Here is a 21,356-nt window from a genome sequence, read left to right as displayed (position 1 = left end):
TCAGCTTTTAATACATGAGGAGAAACTGGTCATTTCAAACAGCCCCATGGCTTTGGAGAAGAAAGCATCAGGCTAAACAACCACAAACTCTCGGAAGGTAAAGTTCATGTGACATTGGCAATTCCATTCTTTCTTACTAGATTAATTAGATTAATTAACTAGATTTTGTTTGACAAAGAGTGAGCTTCAACTCAAAATAGAGGATTAGGCTTAAATTCAGGACACCTCATACTTTCATTGTGAAACCCTAACTAGATGGCTAGTTAACATCTGACTGACACATTATATTCACTCTAAAAATACAATATACAACATCAACAGGACAGCCCATAATAGCCTGGTATTTTGCCATACCCTGACAAAGAAAACACTGTGGAAAAAAGTCTGCGACGGCCTCTTCAGTCAACAGTGTGTTTAGCTCAAGTGCTACCAGGGTTGGGAGGTTATTTTAGAAATGCATTCTGGCACAGATTACTGATTACTGGTAAAAGTGGTAACCAAATTCAGGATTATTACATTAAAGTAACCTGCTTACTTTCTGCTACTTTAGGACAGTTGTCATTTTAAAATAATATGGTTTAATAGTAGCTACAGAAAAATAATTTAAGAGAGATGTTAACCTAATAAGTTTAATAAAAATGAACGAAAACAAAATAGCTGACGTATCTGTGCCGTGTGCACGTCCAAATATTTAACTTCATTAAAAATTATAATAGAGTTAATCAGGTTTTCCAGTATGGAATGTGCAGGTTGGAATAAAAATATAAAATACTGGATTATTGTGCACCCTCAGCTTTACCTGTTTTGTCCAGTAAGGGAACCCGATCCTTCAAACTGCACTCATGGGAATGACATGGAATTCCTAGCTGAGCCATTTAGGTTTTTAATTCAATATCGCCTGATTTGAGTCTGTGAGGCATGGCTGCATGCTACTGATCTCAGTGTGCTGGGCTGTATGGAAAGCTATTATCTCAGCTTTTAAAGTGTAACTCACGCCACTTCAACAAGAAGACAGATCTACATCACCTCCTAAGAACAGCATGAAAGAAACAGGAAGAACGAGAGCCACATGGAAAAGAGAAATTTAGTTTAACTGGGATCCATCAGTTAACATCATTGCCATAGTGCCACAGAGTTCGTCATGAGATTTGTGAATTAATGACCCACTACAGTCTCCCTTCCCTCTTCCACTCCACCCCTTGTGCTGTGGTGAGAAATAAACTCACTTAAAAAAATAAAATAAAATAAAAAAACCTGATAGCAATTAGCATACCTTCATAATGTATGTGTCATCTCATTTTTTTTCTGTAACTGTACCATTTTTGATATCTCATTATCTAACGGCATAACATGTATTCTATTACCTAACTCTGTGTGCTGTAAGCTGCTGTGTTATGAGTAGGATAGCTGATGTTTCAGGAGATCCAAATGAGCAATATCTGATGTTTTCAGTTTATGACTGACACTCAGACATCCACCACCCTTTACCAAGATACAGAAGGTCCTGAAACGAAATCAATTAGATTTTCCGTCCTCACTCGCCTACCCACCCCCAACATGCATACATCCTCCCTACAACGCAGAAACATCAGCGTAGTATGCTGAAAGGTCACTCCTGTCAGGATGGCCCCAAACAGCCTGTGATTAATATGATCCGTCAGTTCTCTCTGAATCCCACACAAAAACGACCTCTACTACAAGCTCTCTGTTTAAAATGCTGTCCTGTCATTTCCATACACATCACAGCGCACTTCTTGTTACATAATGACTTTAGCGCAATGACGTTACAAAGAGGAATACAGCTGCGTATCAGTTGACATCACTAATTACATTTTTAATTCAATGCACCATTTTTTTCCAGTGAAGGCACATTGCTGAACAACTCCCTCAAGGCACAATACACACTCTTACAAATTTGTCGCACAGCACTTTATTGTACTAGCGTTTACAGGCAAATCCATTACTTAACAACTTCCAGCAGGTGCAATTGTTCTCACTTGTCACCCGTTGGCTGGGGCTCCCTGTGAGCCACACAGAATATACTGCATCCATAAACGCGTAATGCAAAAAAAGCAAACGGTCTGCTACTTGTGCAGAGTGCAGCACACTTAATTCCATAAGGTTTTTTTATTGAATGATGCAGGGGCCTTTGTCCAGACTGCCATTAAAATGATATGCTTAGGCTACATGCTACACCTTGAGACATGGAACATAAAGAAACTTGACATTGGTTTTTCACATGCTTGTCTTTGGAAGTGATGCAGCTGCAGATTGATTTTTTGATCTCTCACACCATCATGAGGTCTCTTAACACCAACTCATCTTGATAGGTCGCATCATACATCCTGAAAGCTTCACTCACAAATTCATTACTGGCATTACAGGCTTGAGAGGAAGACCGGCATAGGCTCAGAGAAGTTTTAAGACTTGCTGCCCCACATGCCGGCACTGAAGTGTAATAAATTTCTGTCCATGCTGGAATTACACTCCTGTAGGAGCTTCTTGGAAAACAAAATCCTATACTTCACACCAACGCAGTTTTTTTAGCTCCTGATTCAATTCGTTGACTCACTTTGTTCACGTTGTCCTCTACAGAGACAACAAGGACACAGTGGGTGAGAGGATGATGCAGGGGAAAAGCCAAGAGCCGATATCTATGTGGCGTCTCTTCGGAGGCTAAAGAGAAACACTTAAGCAGTTGTATACGCATATTTCATCTGGCTAAAAGCACTTCCAGAGCAAACAGACACTAACCCATGACACAGGCAGGATCAGGACCTGAATCACCATGGACACGGGTTAAAACGAGAACAGAGATGATCTGGGTTCAGCACTTGCTTGTCTACAGGCTGCTGAGCGATCCAGGCTATTCTGGCAATGTTCCCTCTGCAGGCACACTTACACTTCCAGGTGGGTTGCGCTCAGTTTACAAGCTGCTCTGCACCGTGACTAATGCTCCATGAGCTCGAGCAAGCCTCGCTCGCGGCCTCCGGCTCCAACACAAACACAGACACTACCCTCCTGGCTATCATGGCCAAAGTTGAGCTTCTCTGACTGCTTGTGCGAGTTGGGTTATATGCTCTAGTGCTGGCTTTTTTTTAACTGGATGAATGTTGCCGTGGTTACGAGCTCCATGGACTGCAGCAGTGGTGCCGGCCTGGAGCCGCGTGAATGGAGCCTGTTCGGTCTGCAGTAGCCTAGGGTCCAATTAAAGCAGCTCCCTTTGAGGTTGCAGAGGAGTGGAGAACCCTCCCATCACTGTTTGAGCCACCCATATCTGCGGCCTGACAAGCTTGTCAAAGAGCAGCAGAGCATGGCGGAAGCCATGAGCGACAAACTCACTCGTCACACAGAGCTAAAGACCACAATGACGAACCACAAGTGCCTCGTTCAAAGCATTTAGCTGGTATTCAATATACTACAGAATTATTGACTTGACACCTTTGTCCACCCTTCAGATCAATATAATTAAGCACATTATTTTCACGACGTATCATCATGTATGAGTACCAAATATTTCTGTTAGCATAAAGATTACAACAAATACCTAACCGCTGTAGAACAATCGTTGACTGACAAGATCTAAAACACCTGAGAAGACGAAGGCTGATGTTGACACTGTTTTAGCATAATCATGAATAGAGGTATTTTAGCAAAAGGTATTAAAAACCCCAAGATTTAAAAAAATTGTATTTATATGAAAAAGCAGAATCTATTTTTTTAACTGCCACTTCAGTGAATATACCTATCTTGACATCTTGATAATCAACTGGCCATTTAAATACATCCTGCACCTAATTAGCAAAATATGAGATACACCACCACATTTCAATAAAACAGCTCTAAAAAACTGGCAAATGAAAATTCTAAACAAATAACTGAAATAAAAGTAAAATTAGTTTGGCTTTTCAGAGACAAAATGTGTTTTTGTCGTTTCTTTTCTTATGCATGCATACTTGCGAGACACTTAATATTAATCACTACTTATGCCCAATCAAGCACTAAGAGGATTAACTATGTAAGTACACATTGGTCTTATTAGTAGATAATGAAAGTTCATAGCTCATAAAGGGAGGTCCTTTTTTACCAGTTAAACAGTTAAAGCCCACTTGATATTGCCATAGTTTTTTCTACTGGTCATAAAAGGTCAAGCAGGTAAGACTTTTATTCTAAAATGACAATAAGACACCAAAACAAATCAAATGCAATCATTAAAAGTCACATTACTCCTGTTCTTATTTCTGACAACATTAAAGTCTCAACCACCAGTGCAAAACTTGTCAAATTTAAATATAACAAATAAAGTAAAATAAAAATAATATGAATGTGTTGGGGTGAATTATTACAAAGGATTATGAAAACTATGAACAAATTGACCAGATGAGAAAAACTGAACAGACTCATTCACTTGCAAATAAAGTGTTTAGCTTGTTCTGTCAACAACAACATCAAACTCTGCAAGTTTGAAAAGAGAGAGGAGGAAAGGAAGGAGTTCACAACCCTTTGGGTGTAACAGCACCTAAGTAAACAGCTTTATACACCACGTAAGCAAAACAATATCCAGCAAGCTACAAACTTGTGTAACTGATGCGTCCTTATAAATGTGTCAGGAAAGCTTGCAACACAAGACAAAAACATAAAAACATAACTGTACGCAACTGTAAGACGCAAATTTATGCGAGGGGTTCATTACCCTCCCCATTGCAAACAATCAGAGAAGTAAATGATTTTGGCTACCTGAGCATGAAATAGAGCTGTGAGAACACAAATGACGGCAGCATTGTCTGGCCTCTTAATTACTTTTCTGCTGCAGGAGAGACAAGTATGCCCAGACATTCCACTACTTTGCACATAACTGTATTAAACAAAGATGATCTTGGGGTTTTCCTGTAAATCATGTGCTCATTTTGGTGCTTTGCAAGTGAATCTATGCATTTTCCAAGGTGACAATCCGTTCAGAGTCATTACTTGATGTGGAGAGGTTAAAAACAGTACAAACAGAAAGCAAAATGTATACAGTAATATCAAAGGAAGCAAAATTATTTAAAAAAAAGTTATTTCTTAGTGTCAGGAAAAAAGGCAGGAGACACATTTAACAGTCATACAGAAGCCTCCAACACTAAGCATTACATTAAATTTATCAGTATTTAATTTATCCACTCTTTACTTGTGAGAACCCTACTAACATTATACTCTCCTTTAAAGAGACACAAACATTCACATAAGCAACTACCCAAACACACCTCAGCTGCCTCACAAATTTCTTTCTCATGTGCATCTAAATCAGCTAAAGGAGATGTTTGAAAGGAGACTGATTAACAATACAGAAACCGGCCAAGACCTGTTGGACCAGCAAAAAGGTCAACATCAGATAAACAGAACTTAATTATTCTGTATTTCTTGAAAACTGGAAGCAAGTGTGCCCAGACAATGGAAGTTGTAATAAAAGCCAAGGGTAAGCCAAAAAAAATACTGAAAATTCTGATGTTATATTTAGATGATTTGGACTTTATATTTTATTTTTATATTAATATTACATTTTCATTTTAACTTTTGTTTACACTTCTTGCTTTCTTTTCTGATGCTGAAAACCTAATAACTTGTACTTAATGGTTGTTTTGACTGGGAATTAAATAAATGCAAGGGTAGTCTCTTTTGCACTTTTAAACAGTACTGTATAGTTGCATATGATCTACAAAGCCATGTATGCGTATGGCTAGATAAGAAATTCTGCTTATAAATTCTGGATTCAGTATTTGAAATGTTCAAACTATCATAACACTGAGATTACACTGAATAAAGGAAAGCACTCAGCCTTGTCTGAGCAGGATAGTTCTGTTGGCAAGAAGCGAGGCGATATTAACCACTGGCCCACTTCACTGGGCTAGCTTTTCTGAGACACTAAGGTAGCTCTATTCTGAGATTCCTCTGCATCCAGCAGGCAGTGTGTGGGGAAAATGTGCACAGTCTATTACTATCTTAAAAGCATAGCACTTTGCTCTGCAGAAATTCCAAAATACAAAGCTTTCCAGTGTAAGCTATTTTTTCTTTACCACTGCAATGGGCCCCATTTGCGTATCTTGGAAATAAACTGCCTTTGAAGGTCTGGCTCCCAGTCCCTGACTATTTTAAAATTGTAGGAGTTGTGATGTATTTCCCTGCACACTGTAGGCTTTGATCTTGCTCTTCAGAACTCGCCCTATCCACACCAATGACCCATAGACACTCCAGCTGCTGGCACACACAGCAAACAAGACTCACATAGCTGATCCTGTAAACCTGATGCTGTTTTCCACCTTCTCTTTTCACTGAAAGTACACTGTCTCATGACCCAATCCATAAAGCCTAATTCAGAGCAGCATGGCACAGAGTTCTGGGCTACGATCCAGGTGTCATTACAACTATGAACAATCATTTGAGGTTCTCATTATCTTTAAAAGATTCAATTACAAGGTAATCAAACTACAGGCAAAGGCATTTTAAAAGAACATAAAGATAAATAACTGTAATCGTCACACTTCAATCTACCTCCATCCACGATTCCAATGTTTTAGGGCCTTTTTAGTCAGATGTCTGTGAGACAATACAAATCTACGAAATGTCTGGTCCTAACAGAGACGTTGTTTGCTGTGAAGATTAACACCCTGTAATTCACAGGATATAAACACAGCAGGATTTTTTCTCTGTCTTCTTTCATATACTTTCACAAGTTTCAAGTGCTTGGCCCTTATTTGACTCCTCTCTATTATATAAGCCCAAACCTAACATGACATGCTCTCTAAGTGGGAGAGTGCACTTCAGAAGCAGAATCCATAAGGTGGGCTTATACCACAAAGCCACTGGCAGCACACACTATAAGCACCACATCATATTTCACGGCCAGTGTGCTTGTCGCATGTGCGCAGGGGATCATTTCAACAGTGCTGAAATATGTAATATGCTGTCAGGCTTGCACTAGCCACTGGGTCACTGGCTTTACATTTGCCATTGAGTTAGTAGTTAGCATAATGCTTCTCTATCAAAATCGAGCTTGCAGGCATCACATATTTTCCAGAATTGTCTCAAAGTTGAGGTAAATTCATTGTGTCTCTGAAAAGATAAAAAAGCTGCCTACTCTAAGGCAGAAAGGCATAAAGTCCCAAATATCTGATGCCTGCTGTGGCATCTCCAACTGAAAACATTTCAGAGATGGAGCATAGATGGAGTTTTGATAGGACAAAACATCCCACATCCTGTGCATCTGCTCCACTGCAGTTAAAAAAGGCGAAGGAAGTCAGTGGAGGCAACACAGCGAAAAGAGGTCTGTTTGTGTGTACAACTAAGTTATTTTTTAGCGCTTTAACTTCTGAACTGTTTTTCTGCAAGTGCAACAGACATCAGTGCCATCACTGGATCTTCACTCTGTCGGTATCTTGGCAACATTGTGACGTACTGTTGCCTTGCAAGCAGATCTCAAACCAAATGCCTTTAGATGAGCCTTCACACACGCTGCCTGCTAACACACTGACTCATTACACAGCACAAGACAGCCTGGCAGAATGCAGCTGCCATCCCTTTCAGGCTCACTAATCACTTGCTTTCGTTGTGTAGATGGTAATTCACTTGGTACAGAGCTACAGCTCTATCTGAGACACACCCGGTATCCTCCTGCCTCCCTTTTGACCCAGGCCTCCCAGTGAGCCTCGCTCCTTTTGGCCGTTCCTCACACTCACAAACAATAACAGTCACGGCGCCGATGAAGGAATGTGGTTTAAAGCACAGCGGGGGTGGGGGGTGGAGAGATTTATGTTCACGTTACTTCATTGTTCCACATTCCATGCTTGCTGACCATTTACCTAATTAGGAAGTGAGTCCTGCTGGCCGCATTTAGCGAAATGATGGTGGGGTAACAATAACAGATTTGATTTGATATGGTCTTAATTTTGTTACTATAAAGTACAGCTTTTATTTACTGTTCACTGCTAAGAAGCAGGCAGAATTGCTGCTAAGAAACCAGTCTAAAACAACCAGTTAAAATTTCGCCATTCCAATATTTTCCAGTATTCCAGTATTTTCATTATTGTATTGTTTCATATTTTCCAATTATTGTGTATTACAGCCTCAAATATTAAATTTTTATAATGTTGAATCATAAACTGAAAATGGAAATGAATATATTATCACTGACACATTAACTTATGCGTGCACGCACTCATTTTTGCTGTATTGAAAAATGTGTGAAATCAAGAAACCACCGCATCATATCAAACTGAACTACAAAGTGACAGCCTACTGACAAATAAACGTGCTCTTTTAAAAAGGTCCAGTTGAATCAAACCTTTTTGATGCATCTATACAATATTTAGACCCATGTAACTGGAAATTGTTCTGTAAAAAGTTTAATTTATTCAATTTCCTACATGTTTGATGTCCAAATTTTGCTCAAACCAGACTTTCATTTAGGTTGTGCAGGCTTGTCAATGAATTACTGACACAGCATGACGCACTGCGAACTAGAAAAATGAACAAAGCTACACTGTGCAGCTGAACGCAGCAGGCAGCCATTTTAGACGACAAGTGTTGTGCCAAACTCAGATTCTGGTATAAACAGTAATATGGCGATTTTTTGGCAAAACAGGCTGTACACAGACTTTACTGTCCTACATCACCGCCTCACTATCTTCAGTGCTCAGAGTTTCTCCGTGTGTTGTTTTAAATGAAACAGCTTTATTTGAAATTGTCAATGGACAGAGCTGTCTGTAGAGGCTCCATTTCACGCAGCATGGACCAAGCACGTTCGTACAGTGCGAGTATATAAATCATAGGCTTTGTCTGTACACAATGGTCTATTCAAATGTACAGTGAGTCACCAAAGAACAATATTTCTCAAATCACATAGTGTATGTCTGGCTTCAGAGGACATTCAGCTACAGCTCCACCAGCCAAACAAAAGACAAAACATAAAACTCCACACGAGCATCAACTCCTCGGATGCATTAGCCTCGGATGTGACTCCTGATGTCACTTTCCTACAGAGACTGTTGTTAACAGACACAGATGAAAACACTACAGCTGTACAGAAGTGCTTTCTTGATGTGGAATAAAACCGCTCTTGCCCACTGCAGCAATACTAGATATAAGGCAGTCTTAAATAATATAGCATATCTAGCCAAAGCACTTCATTTAAACGTATTACAAATGACATATTTCTTTGCCCATTACAAATTCTACTCCATTAGTGTATGTATGTATATATGTATAAGCTGACCTGAATCAATGAATCAACTGAGTTTTGATTCAGTGAAACAGGCATTTCAAAATAGCTGGTCAGTAAACTTAATTAAACTTCCTTTCTCTAGTTCAACGGGAAATAATAAAAACAAAAAACAAAGCAATGATAGCACAAAGCAGCCACCGACCCTCCAGCTGACAGATGGAAGGGACCCTTAGAGCCTCTTTGCAGTGTGTGTGGCCCCCACACAGCTCCACCACAGTTGCCCACATTAAACACCCCTCCTCTTCAACCATAGAGTGCTGGAAAGGCTTCACGTATCCTTAGGGCCATTATGCTATGGCTCTCTATCAGGCTCCCTGTCTGTGGAAATGTGTCTGCTTGTGATGATGGCTGGTTCTAGCGTGGGCAGATGATGGTGACAGACTCCTTTCGCAGTAGGCCAGTCGAGCAGGCAGAACTCAGGAAGAAGAAGGAACTGAGAGCGCATTCAAACATGTCAGAATGAGACCACATATTACTTTAAAACAGCGACTTCTGTTGTAGAATTAGGATTAGAAGAAGGTGTACACTTCTACAGGACACAGACCTGCCCCATACTGACATTAATAAATGGACAGGGAGCAAGGCAGCTCACAGACTACATTCAGAGCAACCAGCACTGGACTGGCTTTAGGGCCCCAAACTGGAACGGGCAAGATCAGAACTCAGAGAGTAGGCGTCCTCTCAAATGAGCTAATGTATGCTGTGTGGCATGTAGCATCACTGCATCTCCAGTCAATACTTTACAGGTATGTATCTCTGCCTGTGTGAATATACGTATAAAAGCAAAGTGACAGGTGCCACTTCAGCTAAAATAGGTTATTTGTTATACAATTGATCCATACATTTCAAGCCATGTTAAAAGGTTTTTAATATATAAAAGTGTAAAACAGTAGGCAGAGCTGGCAAGTGAACCTGCTTTACTATGCAATCATCAAGATTCATTACACCTGCTAAGTGTAATGGCCATCCTCATTGTGTCTTTGACACTAGTTAATGTGACCTTAACTGGCAATTTAAACCCCACAGGGATCCCACAGAATCAGAGCCGTTACGGGCCTCTCTCAAGGGGCAGCAAGTCCTGCTTAAATTTTGCCCTGACATTTCAGATGAGCAGGGCAAACACCCAGCTTTGTAAAGGTAAAAGCTAAAACTGTAAGCTCTCATTTGTCTCTTCATTCATGCAGGGTATGTCTCTGAATTTTAAAATAAAATGTGGATTCTGTACTATATACCAAACAGCATCCTAAGAATAAAACTAAATTAAACAAACATGATGGTGTTTTAATTTAATTAAATATGACTTAAGTTAACTAAGAGAACAGATCACATCAAACCCTCCATTGCTAACACTGAGGCGTTGCCTCAGATGCCAAAATAAAAAAAAATCTTTTAAAAAGATCTTGCCCCAGAACCTGCACCTACAGGAAATGTAGTTTATTATTTATTTGACTCGTACTACAAGGAAGGCACAATGGAGAACAAAGGTAACCTTTTGTATCCAGGCCATTGTCCCCCAAACCGAATTTCCCTTTGACACCCGCTCCACACCCTCTCATAGTCTAGCTCATGAATAATGAATGATATTGAGTCAGCAGAGCCCATGCTTGAAGAACGGAGGAGTGGTGCGCTTTCTCTCGTAGTGTGAGGTATGCCCACGTCTGTTGCCTGGCAACCAGGTAATTCCTAGTAAGTACTTCTCCTCAGAGAAATCCCCTCATCCTATAAGTCACCAGATTTCCCAGAGCCTCTCCCTCCCCTCTCACCATATATAGTGAGGTGACAGGTTCTGTGTGCATCTAATTAAACATGAAAAACCCTTTGTCTCACAGTTTTTCAGTGTTCTTTGTAGTTCTAAGAACAGCACTAATGTAACAATGATCAGAAGATATTTGCTTTTAGAGAACTACAGAGTAGACGACAAAATCAGCTGACTGACAAGTTGTGGTGCTAGAGTAAACTGCCTCATATCCATTACATTATAACAGTTTAACGTCCCAAGATTAAAAGCTAACCACCAGCAGGTTCCAATGCCTCTGTCCCACCTCTGACTTAGCTTTGACAATAAGTTGACGTGAAAGTTTCAGGTAGAACCATTTCAGTGAATGAAAGGTTTTGCTGCTCTTTACCCAGCTTGTTACTTTTATTTTTTAAATTACAAAATATTTTCTTGATTTTTTTTGTCATTTCTTTGAAGATTACATCATATAACAGCAGCTTGGAAAGGTCAGATATTTTCATATCAGTCAATAATAAAGTCTCATTTAGATTCCAACATAGAATCAGTTTGGGAATTCAGTGTCAACATGTATCCATAATTCAGATGTAGCTGACCCTCCTGTTATGAATGAGAAAATAACCAAGAGTATGGGAATTGTGGGCCGATATCAATATACAATATTTTTCATGTACATATCTGTACGTGTCAATGCCAATATACATACATTTATAAAATGTTCAAATTGGAACCATCTACCTGGATTAGCAAATTCAGTAATAATAATAATAAAAAAACATTTTAGTGCAGTCAACATTCTAGTCTTCTAGAGAACAATAAATACTCCATTAAAAACTGGTATGAAATATCAGACAAATCTATACATTTATTAAGCAAATATCTGATGATACCAATATTATTCCAATCTCATTGTGCCTCAATTTGGTCAGGAAAAAGAAAGCATTTTGGGGCATTTACTTTGCAATGATATTATATTCATTTTTGCTCCTAATCAAATACTTCCTCAAAGGGGCACTTACTTCTACTCAGAGCCTCTCTCAAGCAACTGTAATTATATTTGAGTGTAAATTTTCAGTATTTTTTTTCTACTATCAAAAACTTAAGAACCCCAAAGTGGATCCACCTGGAGCTTTTTTTCGTTTACACTCTGGAAATTTTCTGGATTCATCACATGAACATCCCAGGCCTTCCAGTATGAGATGGATGCAAGTGGTAACACTGCAGTAACACTGCAAAGTATGCTGCCTTCGCAGAAAACCCCCCGCACAAGCTCCACACAAACCCACTGTCCGCATTGCCATGACAACCTCTGACTACGGCTGAAAAAGACCTTTATATTGGCTCCTGTTTTCTAGTGTGGTTTTTATTTATTCATCAATTTCTGCTTTCATCGACCATAGAGAATGCAGAGCATGCAAGTTTTAGTCTATTAAGTGACAGCCCTTCGTGAGCTATCCTTCGCATGAAGGCTTAGAAGGGTCTGAACCAGGTGTGCAGGAGAGGAGAGCGGAAGCCAATCATAGAGTCTTTCACATTCTGCATCCAACCATAACATCAGGGACCACAGACCACAAACAAACAGACAAAACCTTCCACTGAGATCAGGATGTAATTTCACAAAGTCTCAATAAAGGCCAGTGCACGAATAAGCTGAGCCATACAGGCAATATAGCATAGATTGCATACCATATTCAACCTGATATAGCTTTATACTAAATTCTTCAACATTCTGTTTAAGCTTCTTGGCGGTTCAAAGGCTAAATCCGTCTGTGATGCACAAACGCTCTGAAATTTCTCACCTCGCCTAAAGACATGGATTTGACTGAATATGTAGGGCATCAGTCCTAATCATAGCTTCTACACAAAACAGCAATGAAGCAATCACAGGCAATTTTCCGATGGGTTTGAGGGAAGGAAAATAATCTAACTACACTGAAATTAAAATAAAACAGGAATTTTACATAGAGAATGCTGTTCAAGCTGTGGGCTGAGGCAGTAGATTTAGTGGAGTAAAACAAGGTTCTCCTGATACCAGCATGAGCAGAAACATCTTTAAAAATTCATCTCCAGGATTCAGCCTCGACTCTGGAAGGCCCATCCCATGGCATGCCTGACAAGATGGGCTTTCATTTATGTTAGAGAGGACTGCGAGAAGAAAAATAAAAGCCTTGATGCCAATATCACCACAAAATAAGACACACTAAACAAACTAAGAAGGAAAACAGGGAAAAGCTGTGTAATAGTGTTGATTAACCAATTTAGTGTGAACAAACAACAAAAGTAAACAAGGCTTGCTCCAATAATCTTCCAAAGAGGTAAGATTCTTTCAAATAACTGCAATTAATGATTAGGATGGGGATATAAAAGTGTGAAATATTCTGTGAAATGTATGTGATGTGAAATGCTAATACAACATAAGACAATCATTAGAAAAATTGGTTTGACTTATTTTTAAAAAAAGCACAAAAACGTAACATTTGATGCTTCACTTTATGAACAATTTTTTATAAATATACACTCAGTCCAAATTTGTTGCCTGCAACACATTTCAAAAAGTTGGGACAGGATCATGTTTACCACCGTGTTACGTCACCTTTCCTTTTAAAAACGCCTGATTATTGATACCTATTTAGAAAGCCGGATTTTTTTGCCATTCTTCTGTTATGCTAGTCTTCAGTTGTGCAACCCGAAGACTCTGATTATGGCATGCTGCAAGACGTCCTGAATATGACTTGGTATTGTCATTCTGAAATAAACATGGATGTCCCTGGAAAAGATGTTGTTTATAAAGCAGCATATACTGTGAATATATCTTTCAGCATTAGTGGTGTCTTTGTCATGAATCTGACATAGACTTTTTCTCTGGACCTTTCTCAAGCACGGTTACATCATCTGCTTAAGATTTTCCTAGTCTTAAATTACCCCTGTCCCATCTTTTTTTAAACTTTACTATTAATTTCATTATGATACATTAGAATTTCAGAATGAGTGTATACCTACAAAAAACGCCAAATCTGAGAAGGTAAAACATCAAATGTACTGTCTTTGTACGGTTTGCATATGCATGTGTTTTTCAGCTATTTTTGTTGCTGCTGTAACTCTGAAATTTCTTTCAGAATTAAGTTTCCATCGAGCTACAGTTTCTATCTAGCTGAAATTCCATTTATCTATCTTTCCTTAAGAGTGACATTTAATAAAAAGTGGCATTTGGGATACTGATAATCTCCACTCAGATCACCAGAGGTCTCAGGCCTACTCGCTGTCTCAAGTCTGATCTTGGCACCTGATCATCAGCTCTGAGTAGACAGTCATCTGCACAGCGTCTAAAGTCACGCTGTCTGAGACAACAGCTGAATCAACGCAGCGACAAGGCATCTCAGAAACAGGACCTCTGTCATCTGTTCCAGCTTCTAGCATGGCTGTCCCTGAGCTGTCACGCTGCTGTTTGAACTCCAGCCACAATGGCCCAGAAACATTTTGGGATAAATGACAGGGACACATTTCTTATAAAGGCCTTAACCATTTATGGGAAGACCCAGTTACAACAGCAATCCTAGGAGAGTGGGAGAAATAGGCAATTTTAATATACAGGATTCTAAACAACTAAAACAAATTCTAAGCCAAAAAATATACTCTTTGAACAAAACATCTACGACAGAGTAACTGTTATTGGATTGCCAAAAGATTTTTTTTCCACATGCTCCTAAAATGTACCAGGCGTTGTCATTTGCTGTAGGTAATATTCCCCCTGCTGTTTTTAAGGGCCTGTTTCATGTTTACTATAGAGTTTAAGAAATAGACAGAAAAATCTAGATTGAATTTCTGTTAGTCTTCTCACACAGCCAGAAAAGAGCTCTCTCCATCTTTTCAGCCCACCGTGATCTCCGCAGCAATCTCCTACCAACCACAAAATGCCATCCTTTCTGCTTACACCCTGCCTGGATGCCTCGCAGGGCCATGTGGATTCAAGGTTCACTGGAAGGATCTGTCTCTGGCAACTCTCAAAATCGATGGCCACTTGGTTTTCAATTATATCCTTTTCTTCTGTGTCTTTTTGTTTATAACCATCAGTTGAGAATAAATCTGTTTCACTGAAGTCTATTTCACCACACCTTGCATTACTGGATCAATATCTACTGGGACCCATAGTAGCTTGGTGGGTCTGACACATAGGAAATACATCAGCTCCAGCCAGCTAAATGAGTAATATGGAGGGTTTGCTGAAATACAGCGTTGTAGCAACATCAGTATTTTTTTATAGATGATTCTGCAGTAAACCTCCACATTGCAGGTGCCAATAGAGACCCAGTACAGACCAAAAAAATCTCAAAATGATGTTACAATGGCTATATATATAACAGTGGAAATATAAAGTATTATTTTTTAAATGGTATATAGCTCTTCAAGCGTCCAAATACAATTAGCCTAAATTACTAAACAGAAAGTTCAAAAACAGCAAAAAAAAAATGTCTGTAGCTGAAGGTCATTGTATCCCCAGAAAAGCTTCCCAGTTTGCTTCGGAGTTCAGACTGCCACCTGCTGTAGCATTTCATAGCCGTTAAGTGAAAGGAAAGTAATTCCAGACTCTGCTCTCCAGCGAGAAGGTCCTGTCATATCTCTGATTATGGATGTGCCAACTGTGTCATTTTGTGAAATCCAAAGCATATTTATGACTTTATAAATACAACATACAATACAAAAGCCAGCTATCATTTAAGCACACCCTCATGTCCTTTTGTGAGGTACTATGAAATGAATAAATATTCACAGTCATGGTCTGAACCAAAATACATTTGCATCTCTAAGTGCACTGCATTCACATTGCCTATTACTCCATAAACTTCATGTGTTTATGTTATGTGCACAGCCGATCCTTTGAAACCACTGAGAGTGGCACTCGCGCTGATATCGCACTCTCACATCTGAAGTCATTAAAATACCAAGGAGAAGGCTGCAGGAAAGATGCAGGATATTTGTACAGGCCTCGTTAGTTTCATGTCATTGCTCTAAACATGGACTGAACTGGAAGCCTAAGGATATACAGAAATCCTACTGTAGTGAAATTAATCCTCTAATGCTTCTCTAATCACTGTGTTTAGCTGTTACTGATTGTATCTCACCAAAAGGCTAAACCGTTAAGTCACCTCCATGGCTCTTCTATTGTACTTCTATAGCTTTTGGGTATGAAGCCAGATCTGAAGTTCGTTTGGTGCACGTTAAACAGCAATTCCTACCTTTAATTAACTACTGTAGGATCAACTCTCCACTTTTCCATTCTGATACTGAGAAAACAGATGTGATCCTGAAGCATAAGGTTGGCTACTGTTTACATCCCTAAAAACGAGCCATTGCACATTTTGTCCCTCTGTGGTGTGCCCTGTGTGTTGGTTTGCAGAAGCACGTGCCTGCTGAGATTCCACAGACTTCCTCACTCATGGCGCCTGAGCACACGCTGCCAGCACAGGCTCTCTTTGTTTCTGCTGCGATGCTCAGCCCGTGACCTAGCGCACATTAACAGACCCTGCTCTCCGCCGCCACCAAATCAACTCATCAGCTCCAAAAACACATGCTTCTGTTTAACAGTCGGGACTTCACGAATGACAGAGAAGACATAACCTGCATTAGTAAAGCTGCCTTTGTGCCAGTGGGACAATATAAAGAAAAAGAATGACATTTGGCCACAGTTGGTATTTCTTTTGCAAATACTGGTTAAAGTAATGCTCTCAGCAGCCCCTAGTTTGTACTTCCACACAACTATAATGTAACCCACTGTAACATAGTGGAAATTTGTAACACAGTGTAAATGAATTTGCTAGATTAAAACTGACCAGCCAGCCTCTGTCCAGTTTCTTACATAAGACGTTTCTCTTTCTGACAATTTGGAAAACAGCCGAAAAGGTCTAAAACGACTTGAGACACACTAGGCAACATGCCCGCACTCAACAGGCTGAGTGCTGTCATTGTGGGCCAAGAGGAAGTCTCCCTAGGGTCCTGACGGAGCATGCACTACAACACCGACGCTACACAGAACACAAGACCTCCATCTGTACACAGATCCATTCTTTTTACGCATGCATTTCCTAAAATTCCAACAGGCAGAGTCAATGAAGCTTCACACTCATCTATTACACCACACCTAACATCCAATCTGACATCTGATTAATGAGCACTAACACGTAGTATGAGCATGACCTGAATATGGCTTTCCTAAACCTGGAAAAAAAATCTAATTTTGTTTTCTTTTTCTATTAGTACAATTAAAATCTCATTACCATGATATGTTTAATTAATAAAGTATGTACACCCTTTCTTTTGCACTAAGCTGTCTACATGGAAGGTCATGATAATGTATAAATAATTCCTGCACTGTCACTGATATCTACTTCATCAGAATGCAAATTAATCAGCATCACTGAAAGTAAGACTATGAATAACTAATAACTGAGTGAGTACAATATGCCCTTTATGCTGACATGCTTGTTTCACATGACTGATACTATACATAGATCTATTTCTCAAATATTAACAGTACTGTCCTAAAATAACACAAAATACTGAGGAACGCAATGCCCACAAAATTCACCAGTACACCTCTGAGACAGAGCTAAAAGCGGAGGAACTTTGGAACAAAATCTAACATACTTTGAGACTGTTTATTCCCAGTAAATGTCGTTTCATGCTCTTGGAAGTTGTTATGTAAGCCAAAAAGTCACTTAAATAACATGTCTCATCAGACAAAAATAATTTCCATGTAAGGAGCCAAAATGCCATTTCCAAGTCTGGAGCCAAAATGGCAGAGGAAATGGATAATATAAATGATCTCTAACTGCTGAATAAAAATGCACTGAATAAGTGTCAGTTTTCATAATTCAATATTCCCCTTCATTGCTGATGGAGGGTGAAAAATGGGCAATTGTCAATATTTTTCTTCCTAATGATCAAAACTATCAGCTCAGCAAGTCATATTTTTTATGCTGCCATCTTCCTCGTTGCTTCAAACGAGGCTGAGATGATGTTCACACAAAGACATAAATGGACACAGCAATACTGACTGACGCTGATACATATTTTTAAAAAATGAAATGTCCCATTTTTGTGCATGCAGTAGTATCTGAGCAGGAAAAGCATTAGCCCTGCACAGCATCACACAGCTCAGACACATGAAAAAAAAACAGTGAGCTTCACAGCTCCTGCCAGTGTTCCACATGGTATTCTCTGTGCTCTCACTAGATAATGAGAGCAACTGCAAATTCATTAGAGGTACGTGCATAAATCACCCATCTAATTGCCCTCTTCAAAGCTGCCACTCAACATGCTATGAAATCAATTTAAAAGTGCTAAGCAACAGAATGTGTCCATTACTAATGCAAGATGGCTGCAACACTATCAAGTGGGAGTTGATAACTATTTCACTGAGCGAAATCTGGCTTTCTTCTAAAATGCACAAATCAAACCATAAAATGGAGGAGCTAACAGGGCTTTTGAACGAGTAGGAACAAATCCTAGGACTCATCTAATTACTGAAACTCTGAATCATGGACACGCACTTTGAGCGTATCTCATTTTTAGATCACAAAGCACAGGCCATGCTTTGTGCCTTCTGAGGACATCCAAAGAAGAGTTTCAGCCTCCCCTACATTCCCCTAGCTCATTAAGCTATTTATAAAGTAGTGCTCTTAATTGCAACATTGCCCAGAGGCCGAAGCTCTGGGAAATACACGCTGGTGGGAGAGAAAACATCAGCCCTTATCTGTGGAAGTTTCCTGTCAAAACACACCCACCAAGCAGCACAGAGCTACGGAGCACCGCCATCAGTTCAATTCTTTCATCCTGAATTTAATTAAATAGCAGAATACTGTGTCAGGTCAATGAAATTCAAAAAGGGCTAATCCAGTCTGAGGGGTGCTGTTCTTAATAGCACAAACCCAAAAAAGAAAAGGCTGATTCCAATGAGAAGGTATCTTCAAAAGAGCAAAACATAGCTTATGAAAAATTTCCATAAAAAATTGTGTGCATACACACATATATATATATATATATATATATATATATATATATATATAACCAGGGGCTGAGCGGTTAACTGAATTTTATTTATTCAAATGCGATTTTGGCTTCCAACAATTATGAATACAAGACAATCGAGATAAAACGATGCTTGTCATTCCGTTCCACAATGATGCTCTTGTGTTAGAAATTTAGCCCAAACTCTCTCCCAGCCAGGCTCTGGCACACGTAACTCAGCTCAAGCCAGGATGAGGGAAAGAGGCCTTTGGTCAACAAGAAAGGAAAAACTAATTCTGCTGCTTGGAAGCACTTTGATTTCAAGGAGTCTGACAAGGAACAGCAGTGAACACAGCGCAAGATTTGTAACCCGGTGGTGTCTGCACCACGAAGAAAATACGACCAATTCGTTCAATCATCTGAAATCCAACCTGTTAAAAAGTTCTTTTGGAAAAGTCCAACGTCAGTGAGAAATCGGGTTGAATAATCGTGATCTCAATACTGGCCAAAATAACCGTGATTGCCGTTTTCGCCGTAACCGAGCAGCCCTACCGTGACCCTTAAAACTGTGGGGGCAGAAAGGATATGGGTTACACACCATCCTGAGACACCAGCTCCGCGGCCGTGTGGTTTGTTTGAAGCAGAAGAAGACGACAGCCGCGTGCTTTGGATACGGCTGCTCCTCTTCCTCAGACAGCAGGTCGGGCGCGGGCTCGCGAGCACCGGCCGCGCGCGCCTCCGCGCTCTCGGACACGGGGCTCCACGCGCTGCCGCCTTTCCCCTCCTCATCCCCGTAGAGCGCAGCGATGGGGACCCGCGCCTCTTCGCTCTCCAAGAAGTGAAAGTGTTCTCTCCCCTCGCCATCAGTCATGATAGCGCGTCTGACAAAGATATCCTACAAACAGAGACGGAGACGGAGCTCAGACTCACACTGAACAGGAGAGGAGCTTCAAAACACGACACAACGACCCAGCCGCGAGCTCAGAGAACCGCGGTACAGCTCCAGGGACACGTTTACTGGGACACGGTCGACTATCAGTCACAAGAGTGGAAGCTGAAGTGATAAACAATTATTTTTGCCCGGTAACAATAATGCGCAAAGCCGTGGAGAGGGTGGTCAGGAGCCCCGTTGATGCGCACAACAAAGGCAGACTAATACGGAAAGAGACAGTGAAATAAAGAAGAATAAAACAACTTTAAACTTGGTGACACAGTTTAAACAGTTGAAATAAAGGCTGGGTTACCTTATAGATAAGGAACTGGAGATTCCCATAAGCATCTCCTTTACTTTCAGTGAGCCGCAGACAAACCCTTTCTGGAGAGGCTCCGTTCCTCGTTGCGGTCCATTTGCTTCCTTTGTTTCCCAAAAGCCGGTTTGTACCTTTTAACGACTGTCCGTTTAGTCCAAGCCTTCAGAATGAAAAACCAGATGGTGGTCGGTGAGAAAACAGTGAAGATGTCTTAGCTGTGACTCTGGTGAAACACGAAGAGTCCGCACATCGTCCACAGCCTGCTAACAGGTCTGTGTTGGTCGGGATCTTCTCTCCATCTGACACCACAAACTTCTGCCGTGCCGCGAGCGCGACCACGTGACGCCTCGCCTCAGACGGAGAGAGTTACATTAGCTTAGCGGCTGTGCCTCAGACCCCTCGCAGTGCTTTCTGTCGTTTTTAATACGACGGATTATGTCACGGAGATGTTTAATTTCTCGGCCTATGTGAGTGTTCGATGTCTCCCATCGACTGTCTGCGGTTACAGACTCTCTTCACAGCAAACTGATAGAAGTCAGCGACGCCACATCGTCTAGAAGAAATGGACCCCGGGATGGACGTCGTTTGAAACAGTTTCACATGTTAAAAGATTGAGGGTGTATCCGTTTCAATGGCCTGCAGTTTCGACGAATATAAAGGGGAACTTATTAAAATTATTTTTCAAAAATTCTGTGTGTAATTGCTGAAATGTAGCCTAAGCGAAGTCAGAGTGGTTTGATATGATGTGATTAACTGTGGAGAAATTTACACCAATATGGAGTCCATATAGTAATGTAGTAAATACAGTAATGACCAGTGAAGCGTGTCTTCTTTTCAATGTCACAGTATTAATGGCAAAATGGTAGCATATTAGAAATATTATGATTTCATTGGGGGTTATTTTGCCTCATAAAACATTACATGTATCTCTGTGACGGGGGTCCTCTCTGAGTGGAGTTTGTATGTTCTCCCCGTGTCTGCATGGGTTTCCTCTGGGTTCTCCGGTTTCCTCCTACTGTCCAAAGACATGCGGTCAGGCCAATTGGACATGCTAAATTGGCCCTGGGTGTGAGTGACTGACTGTCTGTGTCTGTCTGTCTGCCCTGTGATG

The 21,356-nt window shown here is 40.3% G+C and overlaps 1 protein-coding gene across 3 annotated transcripts in view; it reads right to left on the bottom strand.

The window, feature by feature from the left end:
• Positions 1–20,989, bottom strand: part of cacna1ha (calcium channel, voltage-dependent, T type, alpha 1H subunit a) — a 91,352-nt gene extending 70,363 nt beyond the window's left edge. For 2 of the 3 annotated variants that reach the window (XM_017703149.2, XM_017703148.2), the window contains exons 1-2: positions 20,240–20,989; positions 19,583–19,890 (exon numbers count right to left, since the gene is read on the bottom strand). In XM_017703149.2, the coding sequence (XP_017558638.1) occupies positions 19,583–19,866 (284 nt within the window). In that variant the 5' untranslated portion in view covers positions 19,867–19,890; positions 20,240–20,989. Of the gene's footprint in view, positions 1–19,582; positions 19,891–20,239 lie in introns of those variants that run through there. The other variant, XM_037535318.1, reaches the window with a different exon arrangement.
• Positions 20,990–21,356: the final 367 nt, after the last annotated feature.

Source organism: Pygocentrus nattereri, chromosome 27 (genome assembly GCF_015220715.1).
Source record: "Pygocentrus nattereri isolate fPygNat1 chromosome 27, fPygNat1.pri, whole genome shotgun sequence".
Classification (NCBI taxonomy): Eukaryota; Metazoa; Chordata; class Actinopteri; order Characiformes; family Serrasalmidae; genus Pygocentrus; species Pygocentrus nattereri.
The sequence above is the reverse complement of the archived record's forward strand: the minus strand, read 5'-3'. Positions and strand labels throughout refer to the sequence as shown.